This window comes from Vulpes vulpes, chromosome 2 (genome assembly GCF_048418805.1).
Source record: "Vulpes vulpes isolate BD-2025 chromosome 2, VulVul3, whole genome shotgun sequence".
NCBI classification, from domain to species: Eukaryota; Metazoa; Chordata; class Mammalia; order Carnivora; family Canidae; genus Vulpes; species Vulpes vulpes.
In genome coordinates, this window is record NC_132781.1 from 12,343,903 (window position 1) to 12,362,332 (window position 18,430).

At 37.3% G+C, this 18,430-nt stretch overlaps 1 protein-coding gene across 12 annotated transcripts in view; it reads right to left on the reverse strand.

The window, feature by feature from the left end:
- The window catches only part of CEP112 (centrosomal protein 112), a 397,262-nt gene that overhangs the window by 234,263 nt on the left and 144,569 nt on the right, over window positions 1–18,430 (reverse strand). For all 12 annotated transcript variants that reach the window (XM_072746768.1, XM_025999623.2, XM_072746763.1 and 9 more), the window contains one exon: window positions 7,579–7,714. In XM_072746768.1, the coding sequence (XP_072602869.1) occupies window positions 7,579–7,714 (136 nt within the window). The remainder of the gene's footprint in view (window positions 1–7,578; window positions 7,715–18,430) is intronic.

Below are 18,430 nucleotides of genomic sequence, written 5' to 3' on the forward strand. Positions count from 1 at the left end.
TTACTTAACATTTGTTAAAATCTGCCAGGTAAAACCATTTGATTTGTGAATGAGCCCAGCTATAAGGATTCCATCAGAAATGATGTTCTTATTATTATACTCACATCAAAGGTGCTTTCTCTATTTCAGAAATTCAATTGCACTTGGCAAAACCATTTATGATGGAAACCGTTGGAGACTATTTCTTCAACAGAAGACCATCAAAAGAATTTCCTGTTCATCAGTTGCCATCACTGCCATTTTTCAAGAAGACTCAATCGAGCACTGCTGGGCAGATCAGATGTGATGAGGACTACTCACAAAGACAAAGCACTTCCTACGTGTAGGAAGAAAGGAATCCCAGGGGCAGGCACCCAGTAGGATGCTTCATGGGATCATTTAACCAGTCTAAGTAAGAGATGTGATACCTACAAGACAGGAACACTTGAACTCAACGTTCACAAGTAGGGGAGTCAAATGTGTCTGGCAGGATTGGTGATGTAAAATAGAAAACAGACCATGAACACAGCACAGAACAGTCAGACATATGAGGGTAGAACAATTAAGGGTATTTCCAGAATCAGTTCCACATATACTATTGTTCATCCCTGACCATTAGCAGTCTCACTTTGTGGCTAGGTAGGGTTCTTAATTAAATGGTTGCTGAGATGACATTATCTCCAGGGCTTTCAGTTTTGCCATACAGCTCTCAGACCACTTCATCTTAAAAAAAAAAAAAAAAAAAAATTATCAGTTTTAAAGTATTACCATTATTATGGATTAAATTGTTTTAATTTTGTAGATATTTCATTGCTATAACAGAAGTATGGCTAAATTTCATATATTGATCTCATATTCTGAAAACTTGCTTCAATCATTTATTAGTTCTTGTATTTCTTGTATGGATTTTAACCATACAGGATGATTGAGTCATCTGAAAATATGTGTACTTCTTCCTTTCCAATTTATATGTTCATTCTTTCTTTCTTCCACTTCCTTCCTTCCTTCTTCCTCCTTCCCTTTCCCTTTCTTTTTCTTTCTCTCCCCCTACCCTACTCCTTTTCTTTGTTTTGCCTTAATGCACTGGCTAGAATCTCCAATACAATACTGAACAGAGGTGGCAAAAGCAGATACGGTTTCTTTGTTCTTAGAGGAAAAGTGTTAGGCCTTTCAGCATTAAGTATAGTAGCCATAGAGTTTTCATAGATGTCCTATTAGGTTAAGTTTGCTTCTAGTCTTAATTTGCCAAGAATTCTTTTTAAATCATGAATGATATTGAACTTTTTAAAATGCTTTTTCTGCCTCTAGTGAGATGATCATGTTGTTTTGTCCTTTATTAATATGTTGCATGACATTAATTGATTTTCAAATGTTAAAACCACTTGCGGTTCCTGGAATAAATCCCATTTGGTTGTGATGTATAATCATTTTTATATGTTTCTAGATTCCATTTTCTAAAATATCATTAAGAATTTCTGTGTCTACATTCATGACAGGTAGTATTTTGTAGTTTTCTTCTAGTGTCTTTGGGTTTTTTTTTTTTTTAATATTTATTTATTCAGAAAGAGAGAGAGAGAGAGAGAGAGAGAGCAGAGACACAGGGAGAGGGAGAAGCAGGGTCCATGCAGGGAGCCTGACGTGGGACTCAATCCCGGGCCTCCAGGATCACACCCCGGGCTGCAGGCGGTGCTAAACCGCTGCGCCACTGGGGCTGCCCTGTGTCTTTGGCTTTGATAACAGGGTACTACTGGCCTTATGAATGAACTGGAAAGTGTTCCTTCCTCCTCGATTTTCTGAAAGAGTTTTCAAAAAACTAAAATTTTCTTTACTATTTGATGGAAACCACCAGTGAAGCCATCTGGTGCTTGGTTTTTCTTTGTGAAAAGATTTTTAATTGTCAGTTAAATATAATATGACAATACAGATTTTCTATCTCTTCTTGAGATAGTTTTAGTAATTTGCATCTTTCTATGAATTTGTCCATTTCATCTGAGTTTTGTAATTTGTTGGCATAAGTTTGTAAAATACCACCTTTATAATTCTTTCATTTTCTATAGGATCAGTAACGGTGTCCTCTCCTCTTTTAGTTCTCACCTTGTTAATTTGTTTCTTCTCATTTTCCCCCATCAGTCCTGCTAAAGATTTGTCAATTTTGTTGATCTTTTCAAAGAACCAACTTTTGGCTTCATTAATTTTCTCCATTTTTTTGTTTTCTACCTCTTTGCTTTCTGTAGAAATATAAAAATATTTACTATCTCCTTTCTCTCTGCTGACTTGGGCAGAAGCTTGGTTTTCTTTTTCTGGTTTCTTAAGATGAAGTTTACAGTACTGATTTGAGAATTTTCTTGTGGGATATAGATGTTTAAAGCTATAAACTTTTCTCTAAGTACTGCTTTAGCTGCATTCCATAAATTTTGATATTCTGTGTTTTTGTTTTAATTCAGTTCAGAATATTTCCTAATTTTCCTTGTAATATCTTCTCTGACCCATGAGTTATTTATAAGCATGTTATTTAATTTCCAAATATGTGGGGACTTCCCAGATTTCATATTGTTGTTTATTTCTAATTTATTTTCATTGGGGTCAAAGAACACATTTTGCATGACTTTAATCCTTTTTAAAACTATTGAGAATTGTTTTGCATCCAAGCATATCGTCTCTCTGGGGGAATGTCCCACAAGTGCCTCTATGATTACTGGGTGGAGTGAGTTAAATACCACCCACGTCTCAGACTCACTCTTGACTGGCACAATCCAAACAGATCCAACACAGCACAGCAAAGGGTTTGGAACTTAACTGAAACTGGAACCCACCCACAGAAGATGAGACAGGACTTTCACTCTGAAACAAACTGGGTTGACAATCTGCTAAAACAAAAAACTTAAGATCATCTAGACAATTCTAACCTTAGAGACTATACCAGTACAAAATTTATCAGGATTTTGAGACTCATCCATGTTGTTATGGGAATCAGTCATTCATTCCTTTATACTACTGAGTAGTATTCCATTGTATATACTGCATCTAACTGTTCTTTCAACTTTTTTTAAAAAAGATTTTATTTACTTATTTTAAAGAGAGAGAGAGAGCAAGCGCACATGAGTGGGGAGAGAGGCTTAAGGAGAGAGAGAATCTTAAGCAGGCTCCACACTCAGCGCAGAGCCTGACACAGGGCTCAATCTCATGACCCTGAGACCATGACCTGAGCTGAAATCAAGAGTCGGGTGCTTAAATTGTTCTTTCAACTTCTTTTGTTTTTGTTTTTGTTTTTTTTTGTTCTTTCAACTCCTGAGAAACACTTGGGTTGTTCAAGTTTGGGGCTATTGTGAATAAAACTGCTGTCAGCATTTGTGTACAAGTCTTTATCTGGGTATGTCTTCATTTCTCTTGGTTAAGCACATAGGATGGAATGACTGACAAATGGTCACGGAATGCTTAACTTCTTAAGAAATTGGCACTTTTCCCACCGGCAGTATGCAACAGTTCCATGTGACTGCATCTTCACCAACACTCCGCATTATCAACCAATCTTATAATTTTAATCTAGTAAGCATATATAGTGGCATTTCATTTGATTTTAATTTCCCTGATGATTGATAATATTGAACATCTTTCATGTGCTTATTAGTCATTTGTATATCTTTTTTCTGTAAGGTATCCAAAATTTTGCCTATTTTTAACTGGGTTGTTTGTCTTTTTATTATTGAGTTGTAAGATTTCTTTTATATTTTAGATACAAGTTCTAGGAAATATTTGTGAATCTCTTCTTCCATTCTCTGGCTTGCCTTATTTCTTTTTGTTGTTTTTTTAATGGTGTCTTTCAAAGAGCAAAAGTTTTTAATTTTGGTGAAGTGGAATGTTGTGATTTTAATTGAAATTTAATTTCTGGTTTTATTGCACTGTGGTAAAAAATATGTGCTCTCTGTCATGTCAAGTGTTAGAAACATATTGAGTGTTTCTTTATGGTCTACTGAGTTTTATAACTCTTCCAAGGGAGTAGGAATTAAATTTGTCACATTTGAAGGGTAGAAAGTAGAAATATAAGTGTTTTATAAGCTGTTACTTAGACTTCCTATTTGTTTGTTTGGGTTTTTGCCCCCTGATCTGTCAAAGATAGAGAAAAAAATATTTCAAAGCACCCATGACTATGTCAATTTCTCCAAGTATTCCTAACATTTTTTCATATTTAAGTATTCTTGCTTTTAGCATGAAAAATATATCCATTCATCCAGTCTATTAACTTGTATTGATGCTAATTTATATGATGGTATTATATCTTTTTTTCTAAATAAAAGACATATATTTGCATCATTTTCTAATATAATTTTCTGTAGACTAGTCACATCTTTTATAAATAGCATAAACATGGATTTTAATCAACTAATCAATATCTTCTTTTTTTTACTAAAAAAATTAACCTGTTAATATTTATTACTACAGTTATATACTCTGTCTTATTTTGGACATTTCATTCTGTTTCTGCTTCTCTTCCTTTGGCAATAGCTCCTCTCAAGTTTTGCTTCATCTTCTCAAGATTTTTTTTAAATTTTATTTATTTATTCATGAGACACACAGAGAGAGAGAGAGAGAGAGAGAGAGAGAAAGAGGCAGAGACACAGGCAGAGGGAGAAGCAGGCTCCATGCAGGGAGCCCGATGTGGGACTCGATCCTGGGTCTCCAGGATCAAGCCCTAGGCTGAAGGCGGTGCTAAACCGCTGAGCCACCCGGGCTACCCTCTTCTCAAGATTTTTATGAGGATATAACGACTTGTTGATTTTATTAATGCCTATGTTTATACATTCCAAAACTATTTTAACCCACATTTCCCTAATTTTAAGAACTTTGAGTCTGCCCTTTCCGTGGCCAAGAGTTTTAGCATACTGCTCCTCTCATCCACTCACTACTCACATCTCCTTGATCTTTGTTAATGTACTCAAGAGATTTAGATTTAAATTGTTGTTACTAAATTTGTATCTTCTACTTTATATACCTTCTTTTTAAAAAAATCAACAAATCTTGGCATTCTTTCTTATAATCAGATTTGTAACAATTTGTTACATTTGTTTCTACTTCATTGGATTCCATTGTCTCCTAGTCATCCTTAAATATGATGGTTTAAGGATGTGTGGGATGTCTTTTGCTTCATCTCTGGATTGGTTGATGTATTCATACAATTTTTTTTCCAGGAAAAAAAATAAGCAATATTCATTATAAGAGCTCTAAGAATGCGTTTTTCCATTGATTTTACAAGTGAAAAACTCTTTGATATTGTATAAAATCAGGTCACAAACTTTGTTCTTCAAAACTCTGAAACATTAGTCCATTATTTTTCTAATTTCTTTGCCAGTTTCATCCTGCTTAGAAACTTGTGGGATAATTTTTATTTTTGAGATTCAATTCTTTTTCCAAAATGTATCCAGGTTTCATTATATTACTTTTACTTAAGATGTGTGACATCTTTTACATAGATCATGTCTTCTTATAAAGATACCACTTATCTGATTTTTGTCCTAAATTCTACTTTAGATTATCTTCAGAAGTATGCTTTTATTCAGACTGCTGAATACAATGTCTTTTTCTTACTCTACAGAAAGTTCTCACGAGTTCCATGTTGTTTGCTTGTTTTTTAATCCTTCCTTACCCATGAGTGCTGTGATCTGCTAGTATTACACCATCAGCCCCAAGTGGTGCATTCATTGAGCCAAATGTAGCTCTCATGGTCTCAGCTTCTCTCAGAAGTTGTACTGTCAGTATTAACACTTTCAAATGCCTCATTTAGACTTCTTGAGGCTAAACACTTCTTGCCAGGGGCCTCCTCCTTCAATATTTTCTGTATTCCTTTAGTGTTAAAGAGATCAGAGTTTCCTATGCAGCTCCATTGCATATTTGGACCAAATACACATTCTAGGGCCTGGGCCCTGATGCTAGTTAGCAGGGAGCTGGAAGATTTACATCCATGCAGCAGGGGCTGGTCTTCACCTTCTGGCACAAACACTCCACATGATTCCAGCTTTTGCCCTAGGCAGCGAGTAGAAGAATGGGATCTCAGAACCCCACTCGCAAAACCCAGATTCAAACAACTCAACAGGAGTGAAAATCCAAATCGAAAAAATAACAATAAGAAACGACTGCTTCAAACTAGAAACAGTACAGGGCTCAGTCATAAAACCTTCCACAGGGATGTTTCTACCCCCCAGTGTGTGCTTGGTACTCCTGAGGAAGATAACTCTGCCTGCAAAAGAGATCACAGATAAGACTGCAACATTTTTTAGAATTGAGAAAATTCAAAAATTAACCAAAAGCCCTTGAATAGAGGAGCTGATAAATGAAATGTGGTATAGTCACATGATATATTAGTGTTAAAAGGACTGCACTAAATCAACATGGATAGGGCATGGATATATAAAATTAAACATAAAAGAGCACCCTTGCACCAAGTAGTAAATAAACTCGAAGCAGCCAGTTGAAAAACAAAACAAATATAAAAGAGCAAATAAGGCATACATAAATCTGTAGTACTCACCAAACTTAAAAAAACAGATGTACAAAAAAATTACATATGCATGTAATACATACATATAGAACGTATGTGCGCATATAAGATACATGAACATTATCCATAATACAAAAGTATAAAAGAGACTGAAGTAATAACACTAAATTAATGATAGTGGCCTTCTCCTGAGTGGAAAGGAGACAGTATTGTGATTAGATATGCAGAGCAAAGCGAACTAAAGCTACATCTCTAATGTTTTCATTTAAATAAACAGGTGTTAACAATTGTTGATTCTTCATGGAGGGCACCTAGGTGTTTGTTCTATCTTTTCAAATTTTTAATTTTCTCTCAAAACTAAAAAGCATAGCACTAGACTTGTACCAGAACAGGAGACAGTCTCTGTCCTCCTGAAATGCCAGTTGCAAATAATTTGCTGTAACTGACCAACAAAACACTACTTATGGAACATGAACAAGCACAGACATGGGTAACTGGAGCCCTAGCTCTGTGGAAACTGCTCATGGGAATTTACCGAGAGGCCGATCCATGCTCCTATAGCAAGACACACACTCCTGCTATCACTATGTTTGTAGCTACGACTTTAAAATGCCTATGCTGGCATTACTTTAAGGTGAATCAAGGAATCCTGAAGGATGAAGGAGGACCCATTTCGTTCTCTGTCCAGCTCCTAGGGGGCGTCCACCTTTTACCCTCCACGAGCTACCATCAAGGAGTTGCTAGTCAGCGCCCACTTGGTGGCCAGGGTAGCACAGAGCAGGCATGCCGGAGATGTGCTCTCGGCCTCCTCCCTTCACATGCTCTGCCGGGGGAAGGGTGAGCCTGCCAGCGGAGCCCTTTCTACCAGGGCCATCCTTCTTGGCTGTTTGGGGCTACCTCCTCTTTCCAGGCTCCAGTGGAGGTGGGTATCTTCCTCTGCCAGGGCTAATATCCCTTTTTCATTCTGAATCTCTGACCCAATTGTATGGCTAATTTTGATAAAACTTTTGTTAAAAGTAAATATGTTTCTGTCATATAAAGATCAGAAATGTACCTTCCTACTGAGAGAGTGACTTTCAAAAAAGATGATACAGTGGCCTCCTCACCTGCTCTTTCATTTCGGCATAGACTTTCTCTGAGTTCAGTTCCACCTGCCGCTTAAACTCTTCCAGGGCAGCATCTGCCTGCTGGGCCTGCAACCTCTGAACTTCAGTCACACGAGTTAGCTGTTCCTCTTTTTCCCTAGAAGAGTCCAGAAAAGCTTCACAGTTGAAATGTAAAATAAAAGAACTCGGCTTGAATGAAAGAGCAATATTTAACCCTCTCTAAAATAACATTCAGATTTCAATTTTTTGATCCAAATTCTATAAAACTTCCCTTTAAAAAGTTGACAATAAAACACTTTGTCTGCAGAAAAAGAGACAAAGTGTTCTGATAACTACTTCCAAAGATTTCTTTCAAACTACTTTCAAAGATTTCCCTAAAAACAAAACCATTTAAACCCATTTATTTGCATCAACTGATGAATGGATAAACAAGATATAGTACAGTTGTACAATGGAATATTATTCAACCTTAAAAAACACTGAAGTTCTGACACATGCGAAAGCATGGGGGAGTGTCAAACATATGCTAAGTGAAAGAAGCCAGATAGGAGAGGCAGCATGTTGTATGATTCCATTTATGTGAAATACTCGAATAGATAAATGCTCAGAGACAGGAAGTAGATTAGTGGTTGCCAGGATCTGGGAGGGAGAGGGGGGACAGAGGGAATGGGGAGTGACCGCTAAGGCATACACAGTATAGTGTCTTTTCTGGTGAAGAAAATGTTCTGGAATTAGATAGTAGGGATGGCTGCACATCCTTGTGAATATACTAAAGTCTGCTGAAATGTATACTTTAAAAGGATGAATTTTATAGTATGTGAAATATATCTCAATTGAAACAAAACTACAATGTACCATTAGAATTATCTCTAATATAGCATGTCTAGCAGCAGCTGACTTGCAGGGTGACAGACACAACAGAACAACCTGATGGCCTGAGATGTTTCTACTGCCCTCTAGTAGACTTGCCTAGTGATAACCATCTCATTTCTTTACATCTTGAACTCAAGATATATGGTCAAAAGGGTTCAACAAAATAGGAGAAATCTTTGCATACTGATAGAAGGAAAAATTCCAGGCTTTAGGTTATAAATGTATGAAAGTTAGCAATGGCTCATATTGAGTTCTGACTAGGTGCTGGGCAGTGTGCAAATATTTTTATATTATATATCTTCTCTCCTTTACTCTCATAGCAAACTTACATGAGTTTTATTATGTCCCTAGTTTTACAGAGCAGGAAAGAGTAGTTCCAAGACAATATGTTTAGTAATAGACCTAGCCAGGACCAGTCCTGGCACCCTGACCCTAGAGCTCATGCTGTTGGCTCCTATGCCATGCTGCTTTTCTGATTTTCCAGATGCCACACTTTATGGTCTGAAGGTATCCCCCTGAAGTGAGACTAGTGCTCTTCTAAAACAGGTTTCAGAGAGAGGCAAGCCCCTCCTACCATGTGGGGACACAGTGAGAAGTCACTAGCTATGAACCAAGAAGAGGGTCTTCATCATAACACAACCCTGCAGATACCCTCAATCTGGCCTTCCCAGCCTCCAGAACTGTAAGAAAACATCCCAGTTGGTAGTATTTTGTTACAGTCCCCCAAACAGACTGAGACATCATAAGTAAGATTAACTCGGCTCACTTTCCCGAAATCCAAAAGTTTACACACATATAAAACATTATCTCATTAACTGTAATACCAAAGAATGCTGGGAGATGGAGTGATTTATCTCACATAAAACAAATTTAGAGAAACATCATGATGGGGTTGGGGAGAGGGGAGACATTTCCCAAACAATGATGCTACTGTCTAAGAGATGGGCAAAAAGTAATTTGAGTGTTTTGGAATTACTCAGATCTGAGTTTTAAAACCCCTCTAAGACACTTAATAGTTTCAAGGCCTTTTAATGAGAACATATATGTTATATAAAATATAATACCAAATTTTCTCCAAAAACACTGAAAAATTTCTCAAAGCTTTAATGCAAAAAGACTGATAAGAAACATTGCCACCTAGTTTCCATTTCAGTAGAATTCGCCTGTCCCTTTGTAAAGAAATGTAGCAATGCATATATAGTTTAGAGTCCCCCCTCGCCATGTTTGGATAGTATCTGAAGTAAGTAGCTCTCTGCATACAGGCTTGAAGAACATACTCCATATCCATCTTCCTTTATTTTTCATTATATACCACTTGTGTTGACCTCTTCAAACCCACCACATATCCTTCTATCTGCAATATATGCCTGTGCAGAACAAAGCAGCTTTTCCACTGAATCCCATTTCTACATGTGTGTTTCACAGGTGGAGCCACCACTTTAATGACCTAAGGGTCTCACACTCTGCCCCAAGGATGTGTGAGGCCCTCCACAAGAGCGAAGCCATTCTAGGTCATGCTGCATACCAGATGTAGCTCCTGGTTGCTGCATTTTACAACAATGTGGTGCAGGCTTCTGGAACTCTTTTAAAAAAGCTTTTCTTTAAGTGGTTTAGTTTAGATGAATATTCACAACAGGAAACTGGGTATCTTACTGTTCTCCATTTTTCTTCCATTGTGTTAAAATATCTTTAATGTTAACTGGATGCCAAATTCTAAGGCCTTAATGCTTTGTTTCTTTGCCTATAATGTTAATAATATTAGCTAGTAGACGATGGTGATTAATAACTGGATGTTATAATGAGACTGATTCAAGAGACATCACCACACAAAAGACTGAGCACTCTGATGGCAATGGGGAATTTTATTTTATTTTATTTTATTTTTTAAAGATTTATTTATTTATTTATTCATGAGAGAGAGAGGCAGGCACACAGGCAGAGAGGGAAGCAGGCTCCTTGCAGGGAGCCTGAGGTGGGACTCGATCACCAGACCTGGGATCACACCCAGAGCCAAAGGCAAACACTCAACCACTGAGCCACCCAGGCATCCCAGCAATGGGGAATTTTAATTTGGTCTGGTGCATTTTCATTCTCTTGTATTAGTTTGCCCAAGAAGCAGGAAGGCTTGACTAGGGTTTCCCTGATACAAACATTGAATATTTTGTTTAAATATTCAAATATCTGAATACTAAAACAACAAATGAGAACATAAAGTCATATAAGGTATATACTGGGTACCATGTCCTAGACCTAGGTTGGCAAATGTGATGGATATTTGCCATAAACATTTTGTCACAAATGTTTAATGGACATTTTTTCTGGTGTGATGGACCCAAATGACTGAATGGGGATGCCAAGAACTCTCTGTTGAAAGGCTTTTGAGACCAGGCTCAGAGGAAAAGGCTACTGTGGTTGGTGAATAAGGTAAGGGATTAAGGTTAGGAGGCATAAGAGCTACCTCCATGCTATCCCGGGACTACAGTGACTAATTCATTCTATGTTACTCTTTCATTTTTTAGGGCCTCTAAAAAGTACCTGAAAAGACCATTTTTATATCAGGATTATAATTTTTCGGGGTGCCTAGGTGGCTCAGTTGGTTAAGCGTCTGCCTTCAGCTCAGGTCATGATCCCAGGGTCCTGAGATTGAGCCATGCATCAGGCTCCCTGCTTAGTGAGAAACCTGCTTCTCCCTTTCCCTCCACTGCTCCCCTGCTTGTGCTCTCTCTCACTTTCACTCTCAAATAAATAAATAAAATCTTAAAAAAAAAATTACAATTTTTCAAAGATCTACTTTGCTTGGTCAGTCTTCTTAAACAAAAGAAACTACATTAAACACTATTTGAAAACTTTAAAAACTTATTCATCATATAATTTAAAAATTATGCACCATTACTTAGCCAAAAGAAAATTTTGCTAACACATTTTATAAAATATATGACCAGTATCTGAAATATCCATTCTGTTCTATGAATGCTAAAATTCTGTTGCTTTTGCATTTTTTGCCCAAATATTCACATTAGCCATTTAGTTAATGTAAGGACTTTAAATTAAATTGGGAAAATATTTTCTCTGTATCATTTCATTCTTATTCTCAAATTTAGTCATTTACTTTATAACTAACTTACAGCCACATAAATCAAAGTCATAAACTTTACCTATAACCAGGTATATATTACAAATCGTATTAAAAATAGTTAAAATAAAACCTATGTAGTAATGCACATTACTTTTAATTGATAATTTCTATTGCTATTTACAAATAGAAAAATTGTTGTAGGGATCCCTGGGTAGCGCAGCGGTTTGGCGCCTGCCTTTGGCCCAGGGCGCGATCCTGGACACCCGGGATCGAATCCCACGTCGGGCTCCCAGTGCATGGAGCCTGCTTCTCCTTCTGCCTGTGTCTCTGCCTCTCTCTCTCTCTCTCTCTGTGTGACTATCATAAATAAATAAAAATTTAGAAAAAAAAAAGAAAAATTGTTGTATATTAAATAGCAAGCATAGGGAAATGAGGAAATCTACCAACTAGGCTCCAGTCCCACCACACCTGCCAGTAGTAAAGCTAAATATCAAAAAAGGCCTCACTTAATGTAAATCACTATTCTGTCTAGATCAACATGACAAACATATCGAACTTCACTAATATTTAGGAAGCTTCTCAACATAAATAAAATATCTGTCTTAGTTTAAAGAGATGATATTCATTTTAACAAGAGATGCATTTTAATTTCTATCAAAGTAATGAAATGGAAGTGAAAACTTTCAGCATCTGAAAAGAGAAAGGTCTACCTCTCACTAAGAACAGTATTCTTTTTACCATGATTCCGAATTGTGTCCTGTAAGAAGCAAAAAAAAAAAAAAAAAGACTTTGAAGATTACTTTTTCCAGTGGAACTAGTTGTGGGGTCGAGTAAAACTGCCATCACTCAAATGCCTTAAAGCAGGGCCTCCATGAAGATAAAAAGGTGGGAAGAAAATTTGCTTTTTAGTTCTGATTTATTTATAAAATGCTGTAAATTTTCCTCATCTGAGAATATAAAGCATAAAGAAAAAAGAAGCTGCATTCTTATACAACCACAAGCCAGCTCAGATTAAAGGATGTTCTGAAGTACATGATTATTCCAAAAAGGCAATAAAACGTAGGAGACTAATAGACTACAATTTAGTATTTCTTGAGCTTTACAAGCTAACATTTATATGTACAGGCCAACCTTAATTTGAAAATCTTCCCTTTGCACATTTCTGTACCAGCACTTTTGATAATGATGGCAGTGATCCAACATATATTTATAAGGCTTCACATTACAGGATAGTTCATTTGCTGCCAGCATGGCATCTCCACTGGAAACTCCAAGAAAAACAAAACAAAACAAAACAAAAAAACTTCAAACAAATCTGAAAAACAGCTAGAGGAGTCTCCATTCCCTTTCCAGCTGGGCTGGAAAACAAGACTTCTGAGCAGCTATATCATCAACGTCCAAGGCTTCTGATTGGTACTCGAGGTGATTAGAGTCAGTCAGTCAAAAATCTGAAGATACAATTGACTTAAAAGGTTCTAAAAATAATACCTTGCACTATGCATGATAAATTAAGGAACTTTGGCCTCTTCTTCACATGACTGCTAAGACTTGAGGGTCTCTGCTAAATTCTTATAAAAAAAATGGTAAACACTGTGAACATCTAAACATTTGATACTTCAAGAGTCAGAAAGAATGTGCAATAAATTGAAAATTAGTATTCCTCTCCATATTGGAAAGATGACAATAATCCTCATTTGATCTACAGAATCAACACAATCCCTGTCAAAATCCCAGATGATATTTTGCAGAAATAGACAAATGGGCCCTACAATTCATATGGAAATGCAAGGTACACAGAATTGGCAAAACAATCTTGAAAAAGAAGAACAAAGTTGGAGAACTCACATTTCCTGATTTCAAAACTTGTATTACAAAGCTAGATTAATCAAAACAGTGTGCTACTGGCATAAGAAAAGACATATAAATCAATGGAATAGGATTAAGATTCCAGAAATAAACCCTTACATCGATGATCAGTGGGCTTTTGGCAAGGGTGCCAAGACAATTCGATGGCAAAAGAACAGTCTGTACAACAAATGGTGCTGGGACAACCGGATATCCATTTACCCAAAAGAATAAAGTTGGATTCTTTCTTTACACAATACACAAAAAGTAACTCAAGATAAACCACAGACCAAAATGTAAGACTAAAAATATGAAGCTCTTAGAAGAACACAGGAGTAAATTTTGGTGACCTTGAGCTAAGCAAAGCTTTCTTAGATATAACACGAGAAGCATAAACAAGAAAATAAAATACAGATAAACAGCAAATTTTAAAAACATGTGCTCCCAGGATATCATCAAAAGTGAAAAGGAATCAAAAGTAAATAGGAGAAAATACTTTCCAGTCATTTATCTGAAAAGGTACTTGTATCAAGAACACATAAACAACACTTACAAATAATAGTTTAACAAAAAAAAAAAGAACATAATTTAAAAACAGGTGAAGAATCTGGATAGAGGTTTCTCCAAAGAAGATATACAGTTGCCCATAAGCATATGAAAGGCCATTCAATATTAGTAATCCAAAAAATGCAATTCAAAACCACAATGTTATCATTATCATACAACCTCTAGTATGGCTGTAATCAAAAGACAGATAGGAACAAGTGTTACTTGTTTTGTTTTGTTCTGGTTTGCATTTACCCTGCTTTATTTTAGCTTCTTGAATCACCCCAATCTCCCTTATTAAAATATTTTTTGCCTCTATTACTCTCTGCCCTTTACTTCTGACTCAAATAGCATTTATACAGTGTGATTATCCTACAAGTCACTACAGCTCATTTTTTTAAAGTACATTTTTCTCTTTGTCCTCAGATTGGCTGATTCCTATTGATTTATCTTCATGTTCACTGAATCTTCTTGTCCTCCATTCTGTTATATTTAGACCACATTTTAAATGTCAAATGCTGTGTTTTTCACTGTTTTTCTGTTGAGATTTCCCAATTTCTCACTGATTACTAATTTTTCTTAATGTCCTTGAGTGCAACTATAATAGCTACCCTACATTTTTTATCTGCTAAGCCCAGCATCTAATACATCCTGAGGTGGTCGCCAATGATTATTTTCTCGAGAATAAATAGGTTATGTTACCTATTTCTTCATATGTCAAGTAATTTTGGCTTATCATCTTTACAAATGAGACATTGTAGAGGGTGTGGATTCTGTTATTTTCCTCTGAAACAGTACTAATGGTTAATTTTAATTTTTGCTTTTAGCAGGCAGTTAACTTGGTTGAATTCAAACATAAATCCTTGACATCGTTATGGCTTTGCAACTATATTTTTTTTTAATATGTTAGACATATTTTTTAAAGATTTTATTTATTTATTCATGAGAGACACAGAGAGAGAGAGGCAGAAGTCCAGGCAGAGGGAGAAGCAGGCTCCACGCAGGGAGCCCAATGTGGGACTCCATCCCGGAACTCCAGGATCATGCCCTGAGCTGAAGGCAGTCGCTCAACCACTGAACCACCCAGGCATCCCATTAGACATATTGCTAAACCAGTAAATGTAGCTTACCTACAAAAAAAATTAAAATAAATTTTTTAAAAACCCTCTAAATTCTGTTTCCTCTATAAGTGACAAAAGTTCATATATAAGTTCAGTTCTTTTATTTATTTATTTTTTTTAAATTTTTCTTTATTTATGATAGTCACACAGAGAGAGAGGGAGAGAGGCAGAGACACAGGCAGAGGGAGAAGCAGGCTCCATGCACCGGGAACCCGACGTGGGATTCGATCCCGGGTCTCCAGGATCGCGCCCTGGGCCAAAGGCAGGCGCCAAACCGCTGCGCCACCCAGGGATCCCAAGTTCAGTTCTTTTAGTCTTACCCTGGGCTGCTTAGAGTCTTTCTCCAACCATGCATGTTTCAGAGATCAGTCAGAAATATGGACCAAGATTAGACAAAGAATTCTGGGCTTCCTACCTCTGCTCGCTTGTTCACTTATTTCCCAGGTGTCTCTCCATCTTAGTTTGCTAGTGGTTGCCCCATTCTTTCATCTGGTTCTTCAAGCACTAAGATCACAGGTATCTACCCAATTCCAAATGTCCCACAGGCACCAAATGTAGAAGAATAAAAGCTATAAAAATAGAAGACACCTTTCCTTCTTCTAAGTATGTACTCCCTTCCACTATCTCTGTCTTTATTTATTCTCCAGGGCCATCAGGTAGTTGCACTTTGTATTTTGTACAGAGCTTCTATTCGTGGTAGGATTAGTCTGATAGGAGCTTACTTGGCCATAATATATAAACTGGAATCCTCCCTTCTTTGTTGTTTTGACTGGCAGATTACTATTCATTCTTAGGGGGTTCAAATGCCAACTCTTTGGATAGAATTGCTAGTTACTTCTCTTGCCTTGTCAACACTTTTTATATACTGCCACTATAGCATTTTTCTTTTTCCAGGAGGGTCATAGTTTTATTGCTGGGTTTCAGGGAAGGGGCTCAAATCCACCCAATCTCCCTCACGTTGGCCACCAAGTCCTCCATGGTTTCCACCTTGACACTAGCTGTACACAGGGGCAGGTCCTCCACACTAATCAAGGACAGCTTGGAGGTCAGGTCCACACCCACGTCTCCAGACTTGATGACCTCAATCTTCTTCTTGACTTTCATGATGTTGGGCAATGTGGCACAGCAGGTTCATTGAGCCACAAGTCTGTCATCACCACAGCAAGCAGCTTCAGGCAGGTGCAGGGTCTCCAGGCCCCTCTCAATCTCTACTCCACTTTCACCTTGTCCCTTCCAGTGTCACCTGGGAAGTGAATGTGCCCTGTGGCCAGTCTAGAAATCCAGCTGTCATCTGCCCTATCTGGTTACAATTATAGCATCTTATATGTACTATACAAGGGTTAATTTATATATTTATCTTTTCTAGGATAATGAAATCTCTTTGAGCCTAGAGGAATGGAGGATATGAGGATACAACTGTGTTTTCCTCATATTCATATATATACCTTGAAGATACTACTTGTATAGAGTAATTCATTATTTGTTTCATAAATTCATATTATATCATCTAGATAGAATCAGCAAAACCATGGAACCTAACAAATTTCTCAGCCTTAGCACTACTGACATTTCTGTTTGGATAATTCTTTACCATGGGGAAGACCTGTCCTGTGCATCATGATATGTTTAGCAGTATCCCTGGCCTCTACTCACTATATCCCAGTGACAATGTCCCATCCTCAATTCTGACATCCCAAAAATGTCCATAGACACACCAATATGCCCTCAAAGGGCAAAATCATGCCTGACTGAGGACCACTAGGCCGGAAAGTATGGTTCTTTATCAAATTCCAAGGAATGAAAGAAGCCTTAGGTATCATTTGGCTTCTGGGTGTTGATTTTTTTAAAAAAGATTTTATTTACTTATTCATTAGAGATACAGAGAGAGAAGCAGAGACATAGGCAGAGGGAGAAGCAGGATCCTCAAGGGGAGCCTGATGTGGGACTCTGGGACCACGCCCTGAGCCAAAGGCAGAGACTCAGCCACTGAGCCACCGAAGCATCCCTGGGTGTTTGATTTTCAAACAAGGTTTAGGATATTGGTAATTGGGAATAACCTGAAAAAACAATTCCCATCCAATTTCTTTGAGAATTCAATGCCATACAATGCTTATAAATGACTATAATGGCTCCACCATCAAGAATTTGTTTGTTCCTACAGCATGTGCCTCATAGGTGTTTTTGACCTGGAGAGAGAAGATTCAGATAACCCTAAACTGATGATGATCATGATCATGATCATGATGATATGCTTGTGTAGCTCTTTGTAGTTTGAGTTTTTGCATGTATTTTCCCAACTAAGTATATATTTCTCTTTTTTTTAAGATTTTATTTATTTATTTGAGAAAGAGAGCATGACTGAAGAGAGGGGCAGGTGGAGAGGGAGAGGGACAAGCAGACTCTCTACTGAGTGGGGAGCCTGACATGGGGCTCAACTGATCAGGTCATGGGATCGTGACCTGAGCTGAAGTCAGATGCTTAACCAACTGAGCCACCCAGTGGCCCCTAGGTATGTATTTCTAATGGAAAAATTTGAAGAGGAAGCAAAAAACAGTAAGGGGGAAAACTGATAACCATAATTAATTAAGAATATACTCTGTATGGTAATTGTACTTAACATGTATAGATTTTTCAGTGTCAAGGAGGGACTATTTTGTAATTATCTAGTTGGACTGATACCACAGTTTGTTCCTTTAGTTTATCAAATGACCTTTGAAAGGTAGCAGAGGAGAGTAAATTCAGATATCAAAGGGAATAATTAAGTCTTAAAAAGGCAAACTCTGAAAGGCAAACTGAATGATATCCAAAAATACCAAGTGGAGGAATAGTTCATATCTGAACGAGAGAATGGTAGTAGCTAAAAAGTTCTTGTTGCAGAGAATGAAAGGGTGATTGTTGAGATTATCACCATTACAGACATGCTATAGGACAGAGGAAATTCATTAATGAAGTCCATGGAGCTATATATGAAAGTGGCTTGGTCTATCAGTTTCCCCATAGCTGCTGTAACAAATTAGCATGTACTCAATAGTCTAAAACAAGAGGAATTTATTTTTTCTCAGTCTGAGGCCAAAAGTCTAAAATCAAGGTGTCAGCAGCACTGTACTCCCTCTGGAGGCTCTTAGGGGAGAATTCATTTCCTGGCACTTGCAATTTCTGGAGACTGTTGGCATCCTTGGCTTGTGACTATATCTCTCTCTCTGATCCATCTTCACATGACCTTTTCTGTGTCCCTTCTCCACAGTGTCTCTCTTATAAAGATGCTCAAGATTGGTTTTAGGACCCACCTAGACAATCTCATCTCAAGATCTTTAACTCAGTTATAGCTGCAGAGGTCCTCTTTTCAAATAAGAACATTTACAAGTTCTGAGGATTAGGATATGGACATATC